The sequence below is a fragment of the Anas platyrhynchos genome, chromosome 7 (assembly GCF_047663525.1).
Source record: "Anas platyrhynchos isolate ZD024472 breed Pekin duck chromosome 7, IASCAAS_PekinDuck_T2T, whole genome shotgun sequence".
NCBI classification, from domain to species: Eukaryota; Metazoa; Chordata; class Aves; order Anseriformes; family Anatidae; genus Anas; species Anas platyrhynchos.
In genome coordinates, this window is record NC_092593.1 from 28694015 (window position 1) to 28710310 (window position 16296).

The following is a 16296-nucleotide window of genomic DNA, read 5'->3' on the forward strand; positions in this document are numbered from 1 at the left end:
AGAATCATTTTCTAATGGAAGTCTCCATGACAGAGCTGGTGTGATTTCTGATCAGCAATAGGAAGAACATTTATTCTGAACACTTCTTAGTCCAAGTGACAGATTAGAATGCCTTAATTTTGGTACGTGAAGGCTGTGTGATGCCTAGGTGAAAAACCTTGGGTAAAGTAGCAGGAAACCACTACCCAGCGTCACGTAACCACTCAAACCAGTGACTTGAGTCTTGGCCCAGGCTCACCAGTATGCCCCAGATCCGTGTAACACTGGGAAAGCTGGGACAAATCAGAGCTGTGCATTTGACAACCTAGGTTCAGCTACAAGGGAAAACAAATCCTCTTGTCTGTAATTGAAAGTCTGACCTCAAGATAAGTAAGAAGAAGTTTGTGAGAAGTGCTGCTGTAAAAGATCGTAGACTTGTGCTTAGTGACTTGCGTCAGTGTGGGGCACTGACTGAGCCACTTGAGGTAAAAGACCGACTGCTTCATGTGACGATGTTGCTTCCTGTGTCTGCTTTGAAAAGGAGGCACTGATCGTGGAGATTCAGTTAACCTCTTAGGAAAGCAAAGAGAAATCAGATTTGAACATGGCAGAAAGGAGGTCATGTTTAGATTAATTAATATCATCTCTTCCCGTTCATTCTGCAGCATCTAAGCATCTAGAAGCATCTAAATGGTGAATATAGAACAGGAAAACCAATGAGTATGATAATTTTGTAAAATCACATTTCCCCCAAGGTGATGCTCAGCTAAAAAACCCTGGTTGTAGCTCTCAGGTGAGCACACTACCCAGAGAGTAAGTAGTCAGGAGCTGACCACTATTCATTTGCAACTTCATTGACCAAAAGTTGCATATGTATTTATGGATACTTCAGTGCAAATGAGGCAGGATGTGAATCCACAGAATCACAGAATCACAGAATCACAGAATTTCTAGGTTGGAAGAGACCTCAAGATCATCGAGTCCAACCTCTAACCTAACACTAACAGTCCCCACTAAACCATATCCCTAAGCTCTACATCTAAACGTCTTTTGAAGACTTCCAGGGATGGTGACTCCACCACCTCCCTGGGCAGCCCGTTCCACCTGTGTTTGTGGGAACAGGCAGATGTTTGCTGTTGTGTAGGAGCTACTATAGGAGACTGAGACTTGGATTGGAAATGTTTGGATCTACAGAGCTGTTGTTGGGATCTAGTCTGTGAAGAAGGTGAGATGTTGAAACTGTGAATGCCTGGGTTCAGTGTTACTTCTTAGATGAGGTAGAAGACATGACAAAATCTCGATGACAGCAAACATTTGGTCTTTTGGTCTTATTTTTCCTAAATGTGCCTGGGGGATTCTAAGCTGTAAAGCAAAGTGGGGACACAAAGTAGCCTGAGCAGTGCTCCCAAGGGGACAACTCAGCAGCATTTTCTAATTGCTGTAATTTTTGATTCTGAAACCTGAAATTTTTCAGATCACTGAAAATTTTTATGCAAAACAAATACTAGAAAACAATGTTTTTTTTAATACAAGAAAATACTTATGGAGTATTTTATACTCCAAGAATATACTGGAGATATTTTTTCCATTATCACATTCTAGAGCCATCAAATGTTCCTACCTGAGCACTGTGCCATGGCCAGGGTCTGCGTCCACTCTGCTGCAGCATGCATTGCAGCAGAAAGGTTTGTTTCTGTGTTATAAAACCGATGTGAGCATTGGAAGGTTTGGATTTGCAAACTAGATTTACGTGGTATTGGTTACTTCACCCTTTTCTCATACTAATTTGTATATACATGAAGAAAAAAACAAACAAACATTTTGTTAGGTGTTTCACTGGCTTGGTGGAAAAGGCAATACAGGAAAGCTGGAGAGGGACTTTTTGTCAGGGAATGTAGTGATAGGACAAGAAGTAATGGCTGTAAACCAGAAGAGGGTAGGTTTAGGTCAGCTATCTGGAAGAAATTCTTCACTCTGAGGGTGGTGAGGCACTGGAACAGGCTTCCCAGAGAAGCTGTGGATGCCCTGTACCTGGAAGTGCCCAAGGCCAGGCTGGATGGGGCTTTGAGCCACCTGGCTCAAATGGCAGGGAAGTTGGAACTGGATGGAGTTTAAGGTCCCTTCCAACCCAAACCATTCTATAATTCTATCCTGAATTTATTAACATTTTCTTTGATAAATTTTTCACTCTCAGCTCTGCATCTTATGGTTTGTAATGAACCTATACAGATTTGGCCCATTAACTTCAAAATAAGTTTCAGTAAATTCTAGTGCTAAATTGACAGCTTTCATTGACAAACATTCTGACATGTCATGCTTGTAAATTGGCAGGAAGAGACAGTTTTACCATTTCGGGTTTCAAAAGGCTTGTGTCTTTTTGAAAATTGATGCATATTATTGGTATAGCTACTTCTCAGTTTATATCTGTAGAGGTTGTTTTTGCTGCATGTGCTAATGGGAGTGAGAAATTAGTGTTAGCTAGAAAGAAGTACAGTATGAATAGGAAAAAGTAAGAAAGTCTCTGCATAATCCTTTTTGCCTCAGTTACAATCAACAGGACTTCATTTGGGTTTCATGTTTATCTCTGACTCACTGCCAGTTTCTGAAACGGTTATTTATTTCTATGGATAATTATATCTTTTATTGTAACACTTGAAATTTAAAGGCAATTTTATAAGCCTAATCACTATCCAACCCTGCCTGATCAACTTTATGAGGCTGAGGCTTTGTGTGTATGAATGGTTTCTACACACCTTGTATTTACAGCTGCTCTGAATGTGTTGCTCACAGTGATACAGCCCACCCCAGCAAAACCAGCAGGCATGTGCAGTTATTACAGAATAGGAATTAACTGTAATACAGGTTCGTGTGTTCCACCTTGCAGAAGTTTGTTCAATTGTCTAAACTCCTCATTTCAATTAAAAGACAAACTTCAGCTTTAACTTTCTTTGCCAGCGAAGGTCACCAAGTGTGGGAGGTGGGGAAGAAGCAGCAAAACACAAGCTCTAGAAGTAATGAAGATGGAAACAAGGAAGAACGGGGTCTGGCAAAAGTTTTATTTAGGGAGCCATGGCTTGCCAGAGGAACACTCTGGCTTTTTTAAAAATTTCCATCCATCACTCAAGTACTATTGAAGAAAAATAAGATGTAATGTGCCTAAGCTAAGGAAGCTTAATTTGTGTCTGTAAGTTTCGGATACCATTGTAAGAACCCAATTTGCTATGATTACTCTTGGATTCTTCCCAAATGCTTCTTCCATAATATTACCTGTCTGTAGTAGTCCATATCCTTCTCTATCCTGCATGTAGGTAATACTGCAAATAACAAGAAAACACTACTGTGATCTATTTCGCAATTAATGTACCTCTGTGCTTACAAAATTCTAGTCAAGGCAAAGTCCTTAGAAAGTCATCTCGGTACAGGGAGGCAATAATTTTCACTTGATACCTTTAACCTTATGTTTGGCTGTTCATTGAATTTTCACTGTCATACAAAATAGGCCATTATATAATGTAACAGATACCTTACTTTTTATTAGTGGAGTGTTTTTACTCCTACATTAGGGCCAGCTTTTTTAATGACAGGTGAGTAAGCTAATCCATACTGCCTCAATTTTTACCCTCAGTAAAGATATGCAAATAAATTGTTTCCTCGGACTGCAATTTTTGCTTTACCCTTTCTTCACAATTTTGTGAGACTTGTAGCCAAAGCATATAGTTCAGTTTTTCACAGTAGTGCAGCAGTTGTACTATACAATTTGTAGCCTGAACTGATGATATACAGCCATGCCATCCCAGCACAAGGTGCAAGAAACACCTTTAACACAATCTGAGCTCCCTCATTTCTTAGGGGATCCTTGCATCTCATATAAGTAAGGACAGCCATTTCATATGAGCACAACAGCTTCCATTGTGTTATTTTTTATTTTTATTCAAGTACCAAAATAAATTTTCCTTCTGCTTGGGTACCCAGTCTGGATGTTGCAGTTGTACTCAGATACACTATTTTAATAGTGACAAATTGTTTGCAAGTATACCTCAGAAAAGAGGTTAGTGGAAATACTCTACAGGAGACTTTGAGATTTTAAAAGGTGTTCCATATGGGTTTCATATGATTGTCACATATAGATTGAGAGCCAAAACTTGAGTAAGCGAACACAGATAGAAAATCTCTTCAGTATTTTGCTCCTGTGCATGCTAGATTCCTGCTACTGGACCTGTTTGACTGTGGGTCACAATGGTACAGACAGGGATTTACAGTTGGAATCTGTGAAGCAGCTAAAGTAAGCAGAGAGTACCTGGAGATTATTTTCCCCTGCCCGTGAATATTGTAGGCAACTACAAATATCCTTTCTGACAGCAGGATGTGGACAGTTTGGTTAAGGTGTAAAGAACAAACTTTCTATGAAGATGACGAGGTACTGAGGTCTTGCAGACACAATCCCTGTGTTGTCAGGATGATGGTTTGCCCACTGCCACATGTATTTTGGAGGCATCAGCTACTGTTTCTGATTAAGGATCTCACAGTTTGGCTTCTTCTGATTGAATGATCCCGTCCATCTCTGACATTAGGGCACTGCAAAATGTATCACCAGGCACAGTAGAAGGGAAGTGAGGTTATGGAATCTGCTCCTGAAGTGGATGCTGACAGTAGACCTCTTGGTTGCCTAGCTCAGGATTTTGCTGAGCATCCCATAAACCAGTCTCTGAAATTCCAGCAGGTGTCACAGCTATGTTACCATAGCCATGTTCTGCTCAAGAAAGGAAAGGTTGAACGTCTGGTCCATTGTGATTAACTGCTATTATGTCTGGCAGATGTTACTTGTTCCATTAAAAAGAAAGTTTTTTTTGTTTTTTTTGTTTTGTTTTGTTTTGTTTTTCCCTCCCTCTTAGGTGGAACGTATTGGGTATTCAAGGAGCCTTACTTAGCCTCTTTGTGGAGCCAATTTACTTCTCTAGCATCATCTTGGGGAGTTTATATCATGGGGATCATCTATCCAGAGCCGTATACCAGAGGATAGCAGAGATAGAAGATCTACCACCTCTTTATACACTCAACAGACCTTTACTTAGTGGCAAGTATCTAATGGAGAAGGCTGTACCGGTAACTAAGTCTGTTCCAGTAGCAATGTGATTTTGCAGTTCTCAAAACCTTGCAAATTATGTGCTGTGAGTAAATTGCTTTCTGGTTACAACACAGAAGATACTGGCTAAGCCTAATATAGTTATTTAGACAGAAATATCTATCAAGAACCTTTCATTAGTTAAAGGGTGCCAAAAAGAGCTGGGGTATGAACTGGATGCAGTTTCATGTAATTGCTGTCTAGAGTGTACCTTAGCAATATGTGAGGCAAGTTGAAGGTTTAGTGAAACCTCTTATCATCCATGGGATAGCGTGTTAGCTCTCACTATCACTTCTCCGGCCCTTGCAGATATTTATTGAATTGCTGCATCATTTATCAGCGTGACAAAATACATGTGTTTGGCTCACAATCTCTGGACCAGTAACCAGCTAAAAATGGATGGAAAGAATGTCTCAGATGCTATCGGTTGTGTTTTCTTTTGTCGTCGTTCTGTTGGATGCAGCATTAGCTTTTATTAGCATGGCACCTAAATTGTTTGCATGTCTCAATTATCACAGTATTTTCACTTCCACATTGTGCGTTGTGTTAATGCACAAATGCTTTATCCAAATTCTGGTGACATTTCCCTCGGAAATATTTTTAATATAACATTAAGTATTAGCTGACAGACAGCAATGCAGTAAGCCCTAGCAAGTAATTAGCAGCTGCTGTTGAGATTTTTAATTGTTGTTCTTTAGCATTGCATTGATCCTAGACTCAAGGGGCCAAAAGGACTGGCACTATTTGAATTAACAGGTTGTAACATAAATTGAGCCATGACTTAAAAAGAAAGTTCTGAAGTATCTTAAAAATTTCTAAAACTGCTAGTTACAGTAGTGTTGTAAAAGCTTTAAAACTGAAATCTCTTATATTACCTATCATTGTGTGCATTGCTTTGTTCTGCAGAGCTTGGCTTTGGCATGCCTGTTTATTTTCCGGGCGGGAGTGAGGGGGAAATCAGTATTTTAAAGCATGTTTAAAGCTTAACGTGAATGCTAAAAATAAATATTGGGGGGGGGGGGGGGAAAGAAGGCATATCAAACAACCATCTTTTTTTAATTATTATTTTTAAAGAAAGATAATTAGTAAGGATTCCATGAACTAGGATGTACTGAAGTATTGTGACATAATCATCCTTATAGTAGCAAATAAGTAATAGTGCCAACACTCACAGTACCTAATATATGATTGTTGTATTGGGTTAGTAGCTGATGTATGGACTGTTGCTGCCTGATTTCTGGGAATTTTTATAAACTCTTCAAGACAGCATGGTGGGAGGAGCTTCTGTTGTTCTTTTCACAACATATAATAGCACCTTGGCTTCTTAAAAATCATCTTCCTGAAATACTGTTACCATCTATTTGCCATGAAATAGTACCATCTGTTTAAACAGTTCATCCAGAAATCACTGATCAGTAAAGAGTGTTCAGAAATGTTCTCAGCTGTTGAGTTTTTATGAAAATGCATGTCTCAAAATGTACACGAAGGTTGTTTGAGATGAAGGACAGAGGAGAATTACCGTGATGAATTTCCTTCAAATGGATTAGTCTTGAAAGCTGCTTCTCTGATCCACACCGTTGGATTCAGCTGGGACAGACATGTAGCTACACGTCGACTCTTTGATTCACTTGACACCGTATTCTTATCTGCAGTACACGCCGCAGGAACAGCTCTCCCCAGTTCTGAGTTCCCCCTTATACCACACACACAATTGTGCTATTGTTTCTCATTTCTAACAGAGGAATGAACTGAAATAGAAATAGTTGCTCAGTTACGGTATTCTGTCTTTCCCCACTGTTTCTCACCTATTTAGCTGAGAAAACGCTATAAAAGCTGTTCATAAAACAACTTTTATGTCTCCAGGGCCAATTGCATTAAGATGAAGCCGGACTGAGCTATTTTTATCTACTCTATTGGTGAAAATTGTATTTTCATCGAATGTTCTTTCTTTCTTCATAGGAGACTTTCTACTTATACATCCCTTTCCCAGCAAGTTAAGTGACAGCATGTGTATCGGAGCAGCTGTTTTTCAGCTAGGGGTGTGGGAAACCCTTATGTTTGTAGAAAGTTCTTTCCCTGTATCAACTCTTGGGAACCTTGGTTGCAGTACCCAGCCTTTCAGGATGCCTTTAGCACCACAGCACAGAGGGCATGTGAGCTCTCACTGAGAACTGGTCATTTCTCAGTGAGATGATGACAGGTTAAAATCTTGTGAATTTCTGAATAACCTGAAAAGGGCACAATTCCTCATTCAAATCAAATGAGGGTGATCATATAAATCTGCCAATAAAAAAAGGTACCAGTCTGCAGGTTAATATGCTAAGGCTTTTTGGAACCACTTTTTGGAGATAGACACAAAGAAGTTAACTTGGCGCAGGAGTAGAGCAACAAAGCAAATGCTCCAAGTAGAGAATCTGACCTTGAATATCCTTGAGAGAAGTGATCATTAAATGTAAAAGGAAGTCTATTGCACATATAAAAAGCAAGCTCCTTTTCACTGGAGGCAACTTGTGTGAAAATAATTTCATCAGGTTGTCCATGTTTATGTTTCCTGTCTGTGGAGCTCATGTGCTTATATATCTCAGCTTCAGGGACCTGGGCTAATGGCACCTGCTAGGGTAATGTTTTTAAAGCAAATGGCAGGGTATGCCCAGCCGTCCTTCATGCTCTCCTGTCAGCAATATCTACTAAAGTCAACAATGAACACTGCCCTTGTGCCTGGTTTTTCTGGATAATCCATTTTTTCTTAGCTGTGATTATATTATTTCAGCCAAAGTTTTCCATTTAGCAGAACATTGTCAGAAATGAAGTTGTTGGTGTTTTTTGACTTGTTCTTATGGTATGGTTGACAGGTATTTCCTCTGTTTCATTTCTTGGATAAAAATCCAGGAGCAGTGTCACATCTACTGATTATCTTGTCACCAGCATAAGAGCTGTCTTAAGTAAGACTAAGATGTTAAGGTAAGGTTAATCTAGCCCAGCATTCTTCTCCCACAGGCAGGTATGCAGTGATAAAACAGAGGAAAATGGTATGCCTCTGCAGATATCTCCTGAGAATTGCATCAGTAATCTGTGAATTGGAAACTTCCTGAGCTAGTCTTTGTTTTTAAGAATCCTTAATAGATTTTTTTTTTATTCATGAATTCCTGTTCCAGCTTTATGAATTGCTGTAAACTTCTTAGTTTCCACAACCATCTTTAGTAAGGAGGGCCATAGTGTATTTAAAGACTTTTGCAATAGCGTTTACTTTTTGCTAATTTAATTCAATGTTCTTTAGTGCTCTGTATGATACAGATACACCATGTACCATACAGGTAGCAGTTGTTCCATGTCACCTTTGTCTTGGTGCTCAGATCTCTATACCACTGTGGTATTCCCACTAAGTCCTATCTTTTCCAGACTAGAAAGTCTTAGTGCAATTTGTTTTTTCTTGTACGGAAAATATTCCATGCATGGGTCTTCTCTTCCATTTTTGGGCTGGCAAAACCAGAGCAGCACATGATACTCAAGGTAAGGTAGCAGTAATTATTTATACGGTACTTTATTTTGTTCTGTATTCCTTCAGTAATAATTTCTTGTATTCACTTTGCTCCATTTATTACTGTTGATCATCGACCTGATCTTTTGATAGAACTTAATATTCAAAATTATAGAACCATTTAGTTTAGAAAAGACCTTCAAGATTATCATTGCTGGTTCCTATACACATTTTAAGAAAAAGACCTTCAAGATTACTATTGCTGGTACCTGTACACATAAGAGAAAGTTGTATTTATATCTTCATCTAGAAGTCTTTCCCTTGCTTACAGTACCATTATTAAATTTAATGACCATTGAAGTTAGTTTGCAGCATGTTTCTTAAATAGAACATCTAAAATTGGAAGGAGCAAGGATCATCAAGTCCAAGCTCCTGGCTCCACACAAGACTTCCTTGAAATCAGGCCCGATGTCTGAAAGCTTTGTCCAAGCACTTCTCAAACTCCATCCAGCAGGCTCAGTGCTGTGACCGCTGCCTTGGAGAGCTGGTTTCAGTGCCCAGCCACCCCCTCAGTGAACAGCCTCTGCTGTGTGAGTGTGGAAAGAACATGAGTAAGCTGGTAGAGAAGTGTAATTTATATCCAGTATTTGCTGCAAGAGTTGTACACAGCCTAGATATATTGGTCTGGGGAGGGAGTCATTCACTAGAGGAAAAATATTAGGCAACAGATTTTTCTTATTTTATTCTTCTTAAATAGAGTGCTCTTTCATACTAACAAGAAAAGGGGCAAGACATCTTTTTGCAATACTAGAACCATATCAGATCACTGTACTTGGTCAGTAGGATATGAAACAAGCAAAGGTACAGATATTTTTAAGATAAATAAAAAATATGACAGACTGACCTATGTGTCATGAGGTGGCAATTTTTTAGCCCTTTTGCCTCAGTAGTTTTGATAAACAGTTTTTAGATTAACAAGTTCACCAGTATGCTATATTAAGTAAATGGTATGTTTCACATAAGCTTCACAAAAAAAAATTGAATTTATATGTTTATGGAGAGTCAGAGTTGAGATTCCTTTTGTGTATACCTACAGTTGATAGGTCTTTAGGCACCTGTTGGGTGCCACTCTGTGGCAGGGTTTGTTTGCTATCCAGCATTTGGACTTTAATGGTGCAGGATGAGCTGTGTTGTGCATAATCATAGAATCATTAAGGTTGGAAAACAACTCCAAGATCATCTGGTCCAACCATCATCCTAATCACATTGCCGGCTCATGTTCAGGTGAGCATCAATCAGCACCCCCAGGTCCTTTTCCTCTGCACAGCTTTTGAGCCGCTCTGCCCCAAGCCTGTAGCGCTGCATGGGGTTGTTGTGGACAAAGTGCAGGACTTGGCACTCAGCCATGTTGAACTTCACCCCATTGACCCATCCTGTCCACGTCCTTCTGCGGGGCCTTCCTACCCTCCGTCAGATCGACACTTCCCCCCAGCTTGGTGTCCTCTGCAAACTTGCTGAGGGTGCACTCAATTCCCTCATCCAAATCATCATTAAAGGTATCATCTGCAGTTTTCAGGACATGATGCATGAATTAATTGCCAGCCACTCAGAAAGACAGCAGAAGTTTTGACAATCTTTCCTAAAAGAAATCAGAGAATAACTCTTTAGGAATTTTTCATTCCAATTTTATTTTTTTAGTTTTATATTTTAAAAGAATGTGGAATGGTGACACTGTTGCTTATTATTTACTCATGATTTACAGGTAATCAGTCATAGCGATGAGGGTGACATAAGCCAAGCATAAAAATGTGACATCTGGAAATTCAATATGATTGATACTTAAAAATGTTTAATTAGTAAATGAGGAATTGGTTATAGTAAACAAACTGAATTTTGCCATGTCATTCAAGATCTAAGACCTTGTAGCTTTTACGCATGCTCATCTCTGCACCCCGCAAGTGGGTGTTGTAAGACCAGGGCCAAGTGAGCAAGTCCTATGTTCATCTGCCTCTTAGGTTGGTTTAATTTGTTTGTTAAGTTGTATTTCAAATATCAGCAAGAAATGCATCTTGCTGCAATACTTACATTGAATTCATACAAATTTACTAGATCTTATTAGGTGTAAAACCTAGCAGAAACTGAGATCTCAGAGTACAATTGGAGTAGGCTTGTGTCAGAGTAAAAATGGGACCTTTATTAGAAAGGAAAAAACAAACAAACAAACACACAAACACACGTGTTTGTTCTCCTCTGATGAGACATCCTAAGTTTTGCCACCCCTGTAATGGCTGTGAGGTCTGCTGGATCAAAGCCACCACACTGCACAGCATTTCTGTAGTGCACAGCCCAAACCACTTGCTGTGCTGATGCCCCTGGCTGCTGCATGAGAGCACTGGGGGGAGTGCTGGAGTGGTCATGATACGTGTCTGGGAGGTGGGTTGTGTATGTATTGCAGTGGCTGTCATACTCTTTAAGCACAGTACAGTGGTAATATATATGGTGCATTTCTGCAGCATTGGGCTGCTGTAGGGGGAATAAATCCTGCCTTTGGCAGCCTGGGCTGGTTGCCAGCCTCTCTTCACACTTAGGTTAGGCTTCCAGAAAGCCATCTTTGACAGATGTTGCAAAACCTAACATCTGAGCAAAATGATCTGAGGTCTCCCTTATCACTTGAGCCCTGCAGATCACCATGTCTGGGTGTATTAAGTAGCAATGAGCACGTAAAATGGGGAGGCAGCTGAATCACAACCAAATTTATGCTGAAAGACTCAATTGTCCGTTGTTCTTGGCTTTCTGCACAGGATGTTGATGTTGGGGCTCACTCTGCCTAACTTAGACAATTAGAGGCAGGGCCCCTCTATTCCTGGTCATTGTGTTTGAATTTGTTACTTGCTTTGTGTAAACGTGAATCAGACATCCCGTCATTAAGGTCAGAAGTAAGATCATCCTATCTACTCTGTCTGGAAAACTGCCTACTGGACACTGGAGCAGTTTAAAACACTCGGTTAGCTTTCTGGATTCTGCATTTGTTCAGGGGTGAATTCCAAAACCTTGACTCTGTGTAAGCACTGCTCAGCAACAGCTGACAACATTGGTGTGTTATCAGTGTTATCTTCATCCTGAATCCCAAATGCAGCACCATGCCAGGTATTGTGTAGAAAATTAACTCTATCCCACCCAAAACCAGGACAGTGCAGTAAGGTGCTAGTATCACTGTCCACATGGAGCTGAGTCACAGACCTCTCTGCACAGCCTCCTCCACTGAGGAAGCTGGTTTCTCACAGCTCCAGTGATGTACACTTGCCCAGCTAGGAATGGCAGTGAAAGGCCATTTTTAGCCACAATGAAAATGAAATACGTGTGGCAGTATCTCCATGATTCAGTGAAAAATCTGCAGGAGAATGTTCTTATAGTAGAAGAATCACTTGTAAGAATGCCTAGCGATGTGATTTCAGTAGCTCTAGTATATCTGGTATATTCTTACTACCCAATAAGAATAATCATCAAGAGTCAGTATTTATTGTTGTCATTAAATATCTCTCTTCTTTCAGGTATTAGCAACGCAGAAGCACGCCAACCAGGGAAAGCACCAAACTTCAGTGTAAACTGGACAGTAGGAGACACTTGTCTTGAAGTTATTAATGCTACAACTGGCAAAGATGAAATGGGTCGTGCATCTCGCCTTTGTAAACATGCTTTGTACAGCCGCTGGATGCGTATTCATGCAAAGGTACATATACTAAAGTGCAAGATTTTTCACTTCTAAATGGTGTATTCATGTGCTACTTTCTGTATTTAGAAACCACTTCATGAGCCTGTCTTAAACTAAGCTTAAAACCGCCATTAGCTACCAGCCTATGTAGTAATGGAAAACAACACATTTATTTAGATAATATTTTTTTTGTCTTATAATACCTGGTACAAAACGCATGCAAGGGTCTGATAATCTTCTCTTATAGTGAAGTAAAAACAAAGGGTGCTAACTCCTTTGAACTCATTTTAATTTGTTTGGAAATACAATCCCAGTTTCACTGAAATCAAACCTACTTAGATTTCAGGCTGTCCTGTCTTAGGAAGAAAAGACACAAGAAAGTATCCATTAAAGCCTTTTCAGCGTCTAGGCTTCCTCTGCTAAAGGATGTTGATAATCCGGAAGAAGCAAAAGGCGTCCTCGCTATGGTGAAACTACCACAGCAATACTGAAAAGTGAAGTCCAGAGTGCCCCTCTCTGGATGTGGTACTGCACTTTTTCCCTTTGCCCAGAGAACTGAAGATGCAGTTAGGTGTGATGAGGCTAGACACAGTTATGATGGCTGGAAGGAGAAGCATAATCATGTTTTTTTAAGCTCATCTGCCTTTGCCTGTACATTTGGTTTAGTACTTTGTTACCTTGTTTAATAATAGCTGTTTTAATAACTCAGTTACTCTTAAACTGTTTGGTTGAATAGATCATTTTCTCTCTTCTTGTCTTTTTAATCTGCACAGCTTTCCTCCAGCTTGCGCTCAAAGATTCTCAAGCCTAACTTGTACCATGAAACCAAGCAAGGAGCCACTGAGTATCAAACTGCCAAAGAGCGTTTGTTTAAAGCATTCCTGAAGGCAGGACTTGGAGCCTGGGTGGAGAAACCCATAGAACAGGATCAGTTTTCTCTCACTGTCTGATTCACAGACTGCACATCACTTTGGAAAGGGAGTTGCTCTGGAAATCCTGGTGTCCAGCATTGCTTTCTGGCATCTCCACAGCTGTTAAAACATCTTTTTACTGTTTGGAGTTTGTTTGTTTTTCCCCATTTTTTAGGAAACTTGATGGTAGCTGTTTTTATTTTGCCTAAGTATTGAAACTCAGTGATTATCTGATACATAATTGTGCATTTTATTATGGGAAAGTCATTTCTGGTGTATTTCTGGAAATACTTTTACTGTAGAAAATTTGCAGTAAGGCTCTCCTTACAGTATACAATGACTCATTTTTTCTGGGTTAAAATACTTTTTTTAATTCAATGTCATCAAGTGCATGAAGAAGTTAGTTTCTTTGGATTTTACACCACACTTTTAGGAAGTAGCTTAATTTTTTTAAAAGAAATTAGGTGACACTACTCTTCTGCTAACTTGTTTTTGAACTGCATATAGACCATAAAGCCAGAATGAAGTCTGGACAGCTAGTTTTTCCCCACTTCCTTGCTCTTTAAAACCAGCTGCTGAAAATTTAATGTCTTTGATGTATGTATTTATTAGTCTGTGATCCAGTTTTTAACATGCAGCTTTTTATTCTGTTTTTAAAAATACATTTACCTTCCATTTACACACATTGTGAAGTCTATTTTTTTTTTTTTACCCTTGTAAACTGGAAACAACAAAGTAATTATTTCTCAGTTAAGAGGTTTAGTCTATAATGTGCAGAAATCTGTTTAATCTGTTTAGAAGTAGGTGATTTGTATATCCCAGGAATTCATTATAATATGATCACTACTATAACATGTCTATTCAAAAAAAAAAAGGAAAAAGAAAAATTGTTCCATTTTAAGAGTACTAAGCCTGAATTGCCAAAAACAATCACTCACAAAGTATTAATTGCTCTCTTCTAGAAGAAATGAAAAGCTCATGTATGGACAAAAAGTTGTTAAAACTTCTTTCCTGTGAGTTACATTTCCTTTCATTCAAGTTGTGTCCCTTTGAAATTTCATTGCCTTTTGCCTTTTCATGTGTGATGGTCCTCATGAAACTAATTAGGTAAGTTACTCTTAAATGTGCTTTTGTTTGCTTTGACTATTACATGTTTTTCGTAAAGATGTAGACACTTCAGCTTTATGTAAAAATGTAAGATAGAAGGGAAATATTTTGAGATCTGTTTAATTAACTGGTGTATAGAAGGCACTTTTAAAAACACTTTTTAGTACATGATGTTTAGGAGTGGATTAGAGAATGCCTGCTGTCATTTCTCTGCTCCCACAGTCTGTGTCCAAACACATCCTGTGGCTTGTACCTATTCAAGTATTCTATGTGCTTTCAGGAAGGCCCCTTGGGGATTCTATGTCATCCTTTTGCAAACAATGAAGGTCATGTTTTGTGACGCAGGACTTTGTGACACAATACCCAAGCCAAATGTGTTTCAGCAACATTGCTCCAGCTGATAGGTCTTGTCCCTCAGCTGTACATCACCACCCCTTCCTGTGCTGCATTGGACATCAGATCAGTGGGCTGGTCCATACTTTGAAGTCAAGTTAACACTTATTTTTAGGCCCATATTGGGTCAGAGATCCAGCTCTGAGTCACGCTGGCCCATCTGCGGAAGAAGTGAAGTGGAGCATAGGAATCCCTGCAGCCAGCTTCATGACTAAAGCCTGTGTCTCATGCAGTCGTAACTTAAGTTACAGTACCTCAGACCAAGTGTCTCCTGGGGGTTAGCAGCTACTTCACCCATTGGAGACTTTGGTATAAAACCAATTCTGGTCTATCATGAATGCTGAGGAGATGTGCTGCTTTGTTACTGCTTGAGTAGGAGCCTGTTTTCAACTTCAAAAAATGGTCAGGCCTGATAATCACTTGTGCATTAGTTTAAGCCTCTTGGCTAGTGGCTGGAAGTAATGCGTTGAGAAACAATCAGTGAACTTTTGATGGTATTATGGACAATAGTGAGCGCTGCTGCAGGAAGGCAAGCAAATCACAGTGGTCTAGTGATCCCTTCAGAAAAGGCTGATGCTTCCAGAGGTTACTGCCTTTTCCAGATGCCAGTGGAACAAATGTTATGAACCATATTAGGCAGACTGCGTAAATTTAGCCTTGTTGGCAACTCTAAGCTGTTCTGTCTGTTTCTGCATTAAAACCATTAGTGTTGTCACACCTGTGCTAGTCCCACAGAGCAGAAGGGCAGCAGTTTCTGAATACAAACTAACTTTTTGCAGACATGATTCTGGTAAGACTCAGACCAACTTATTCCAAAAGTAATTTATTTGTATTTGGTCAGATTTTGGAAGCACTTGGGCATTTACCTTTGAGATCAGTCCTGTCTCATTAATGTTGCAGAAATTCTGTTGTGGCTGTAGATAAATATGTGCATACATCCATGTAGTATCAAGGGAAAGCTAGTTGCACCGTGTACATTTTCTGGGGATTATTAATGTTACTAAGTGAAATACACACTAAGGGACCTGGTCTATTGATAAATGTTTGTTGATAATTTCAAGCAAATTATTTTTACTCATCTTTCTGAAGTACTCATTGAAAAGTTGATGTCTCTTTGGGTTTTTTTGAAGAATAGGAAAGTATTAGCTCAAACTATTTTTTTTATGAAGTCACGAATATAAGCAATATATTTAAGTATTATTATAGACATAGTTTTTTAAGCTGTTCAAATGAGTGATTAAAATGAAACTGTAAAGGAAATCTGTTCCATGCCAAAATCTTTTGATGAAGGAATGGTGTCAGGTTCTTTATAAGGAATGAGTTCTCTTGTTTATAATTCCAGGATTTTAAAAAGAAAGTTTTTCAGGGTTGTATGCAATCCATATCTGTCTTGTGGGAGTCAATAAAATACTGCTTGGCTTCCTTCATTTGTTTGTTCCTTTTTGTGCAGTTAATATGTGGAAAGTTGTGAGGAAAGACCTCAGCCCCATCAAGGATGTGACCTGTCACGCTGCCCCAGCCTCTGTCCTGTCCCCATTTCACCCAGTGCCCTTATGGCATGTGCTGGTGGAGTTGTGATTGCTGATGCTCCTGT

The 16296-nt window shown here is 39.4% G+C and overlaps 1 protein-coding gene across 5 annotated transcripts in view; it reads left to right on the forward strand.

The window, feature by feature from the left end:
• Positions 1-16129, forward strand: part of ADARB1 (adenosine deaminase RNA specific B1) — a 72544-nt gene extending 56415 nt beyond the window's left edge. For all 5 annotated transcript variants that reach the window (XM_038182556.2, XM_038182554.2, XM_027462237.3 and 2 more), the window contains 3 exons: positions 4872-5053; positions 12131-12309; positions 13065-16129. In XM_038182556.2, coding sequence (XP_038038484.1) covers positions 4872-5053; positions 12131-12309; positions 13065-13241 — 538 coding nt within the window. In that variant the 3' untranslated portion in view covers positions 13242-16129. The remainder of the gene's footprint in view (positions 1-4871; positions 5054-12130; positions 12310-13064) is intronic.
• The last annotated feature ends 167 nt before the right edge of the window (positions 16130-16296 follow it).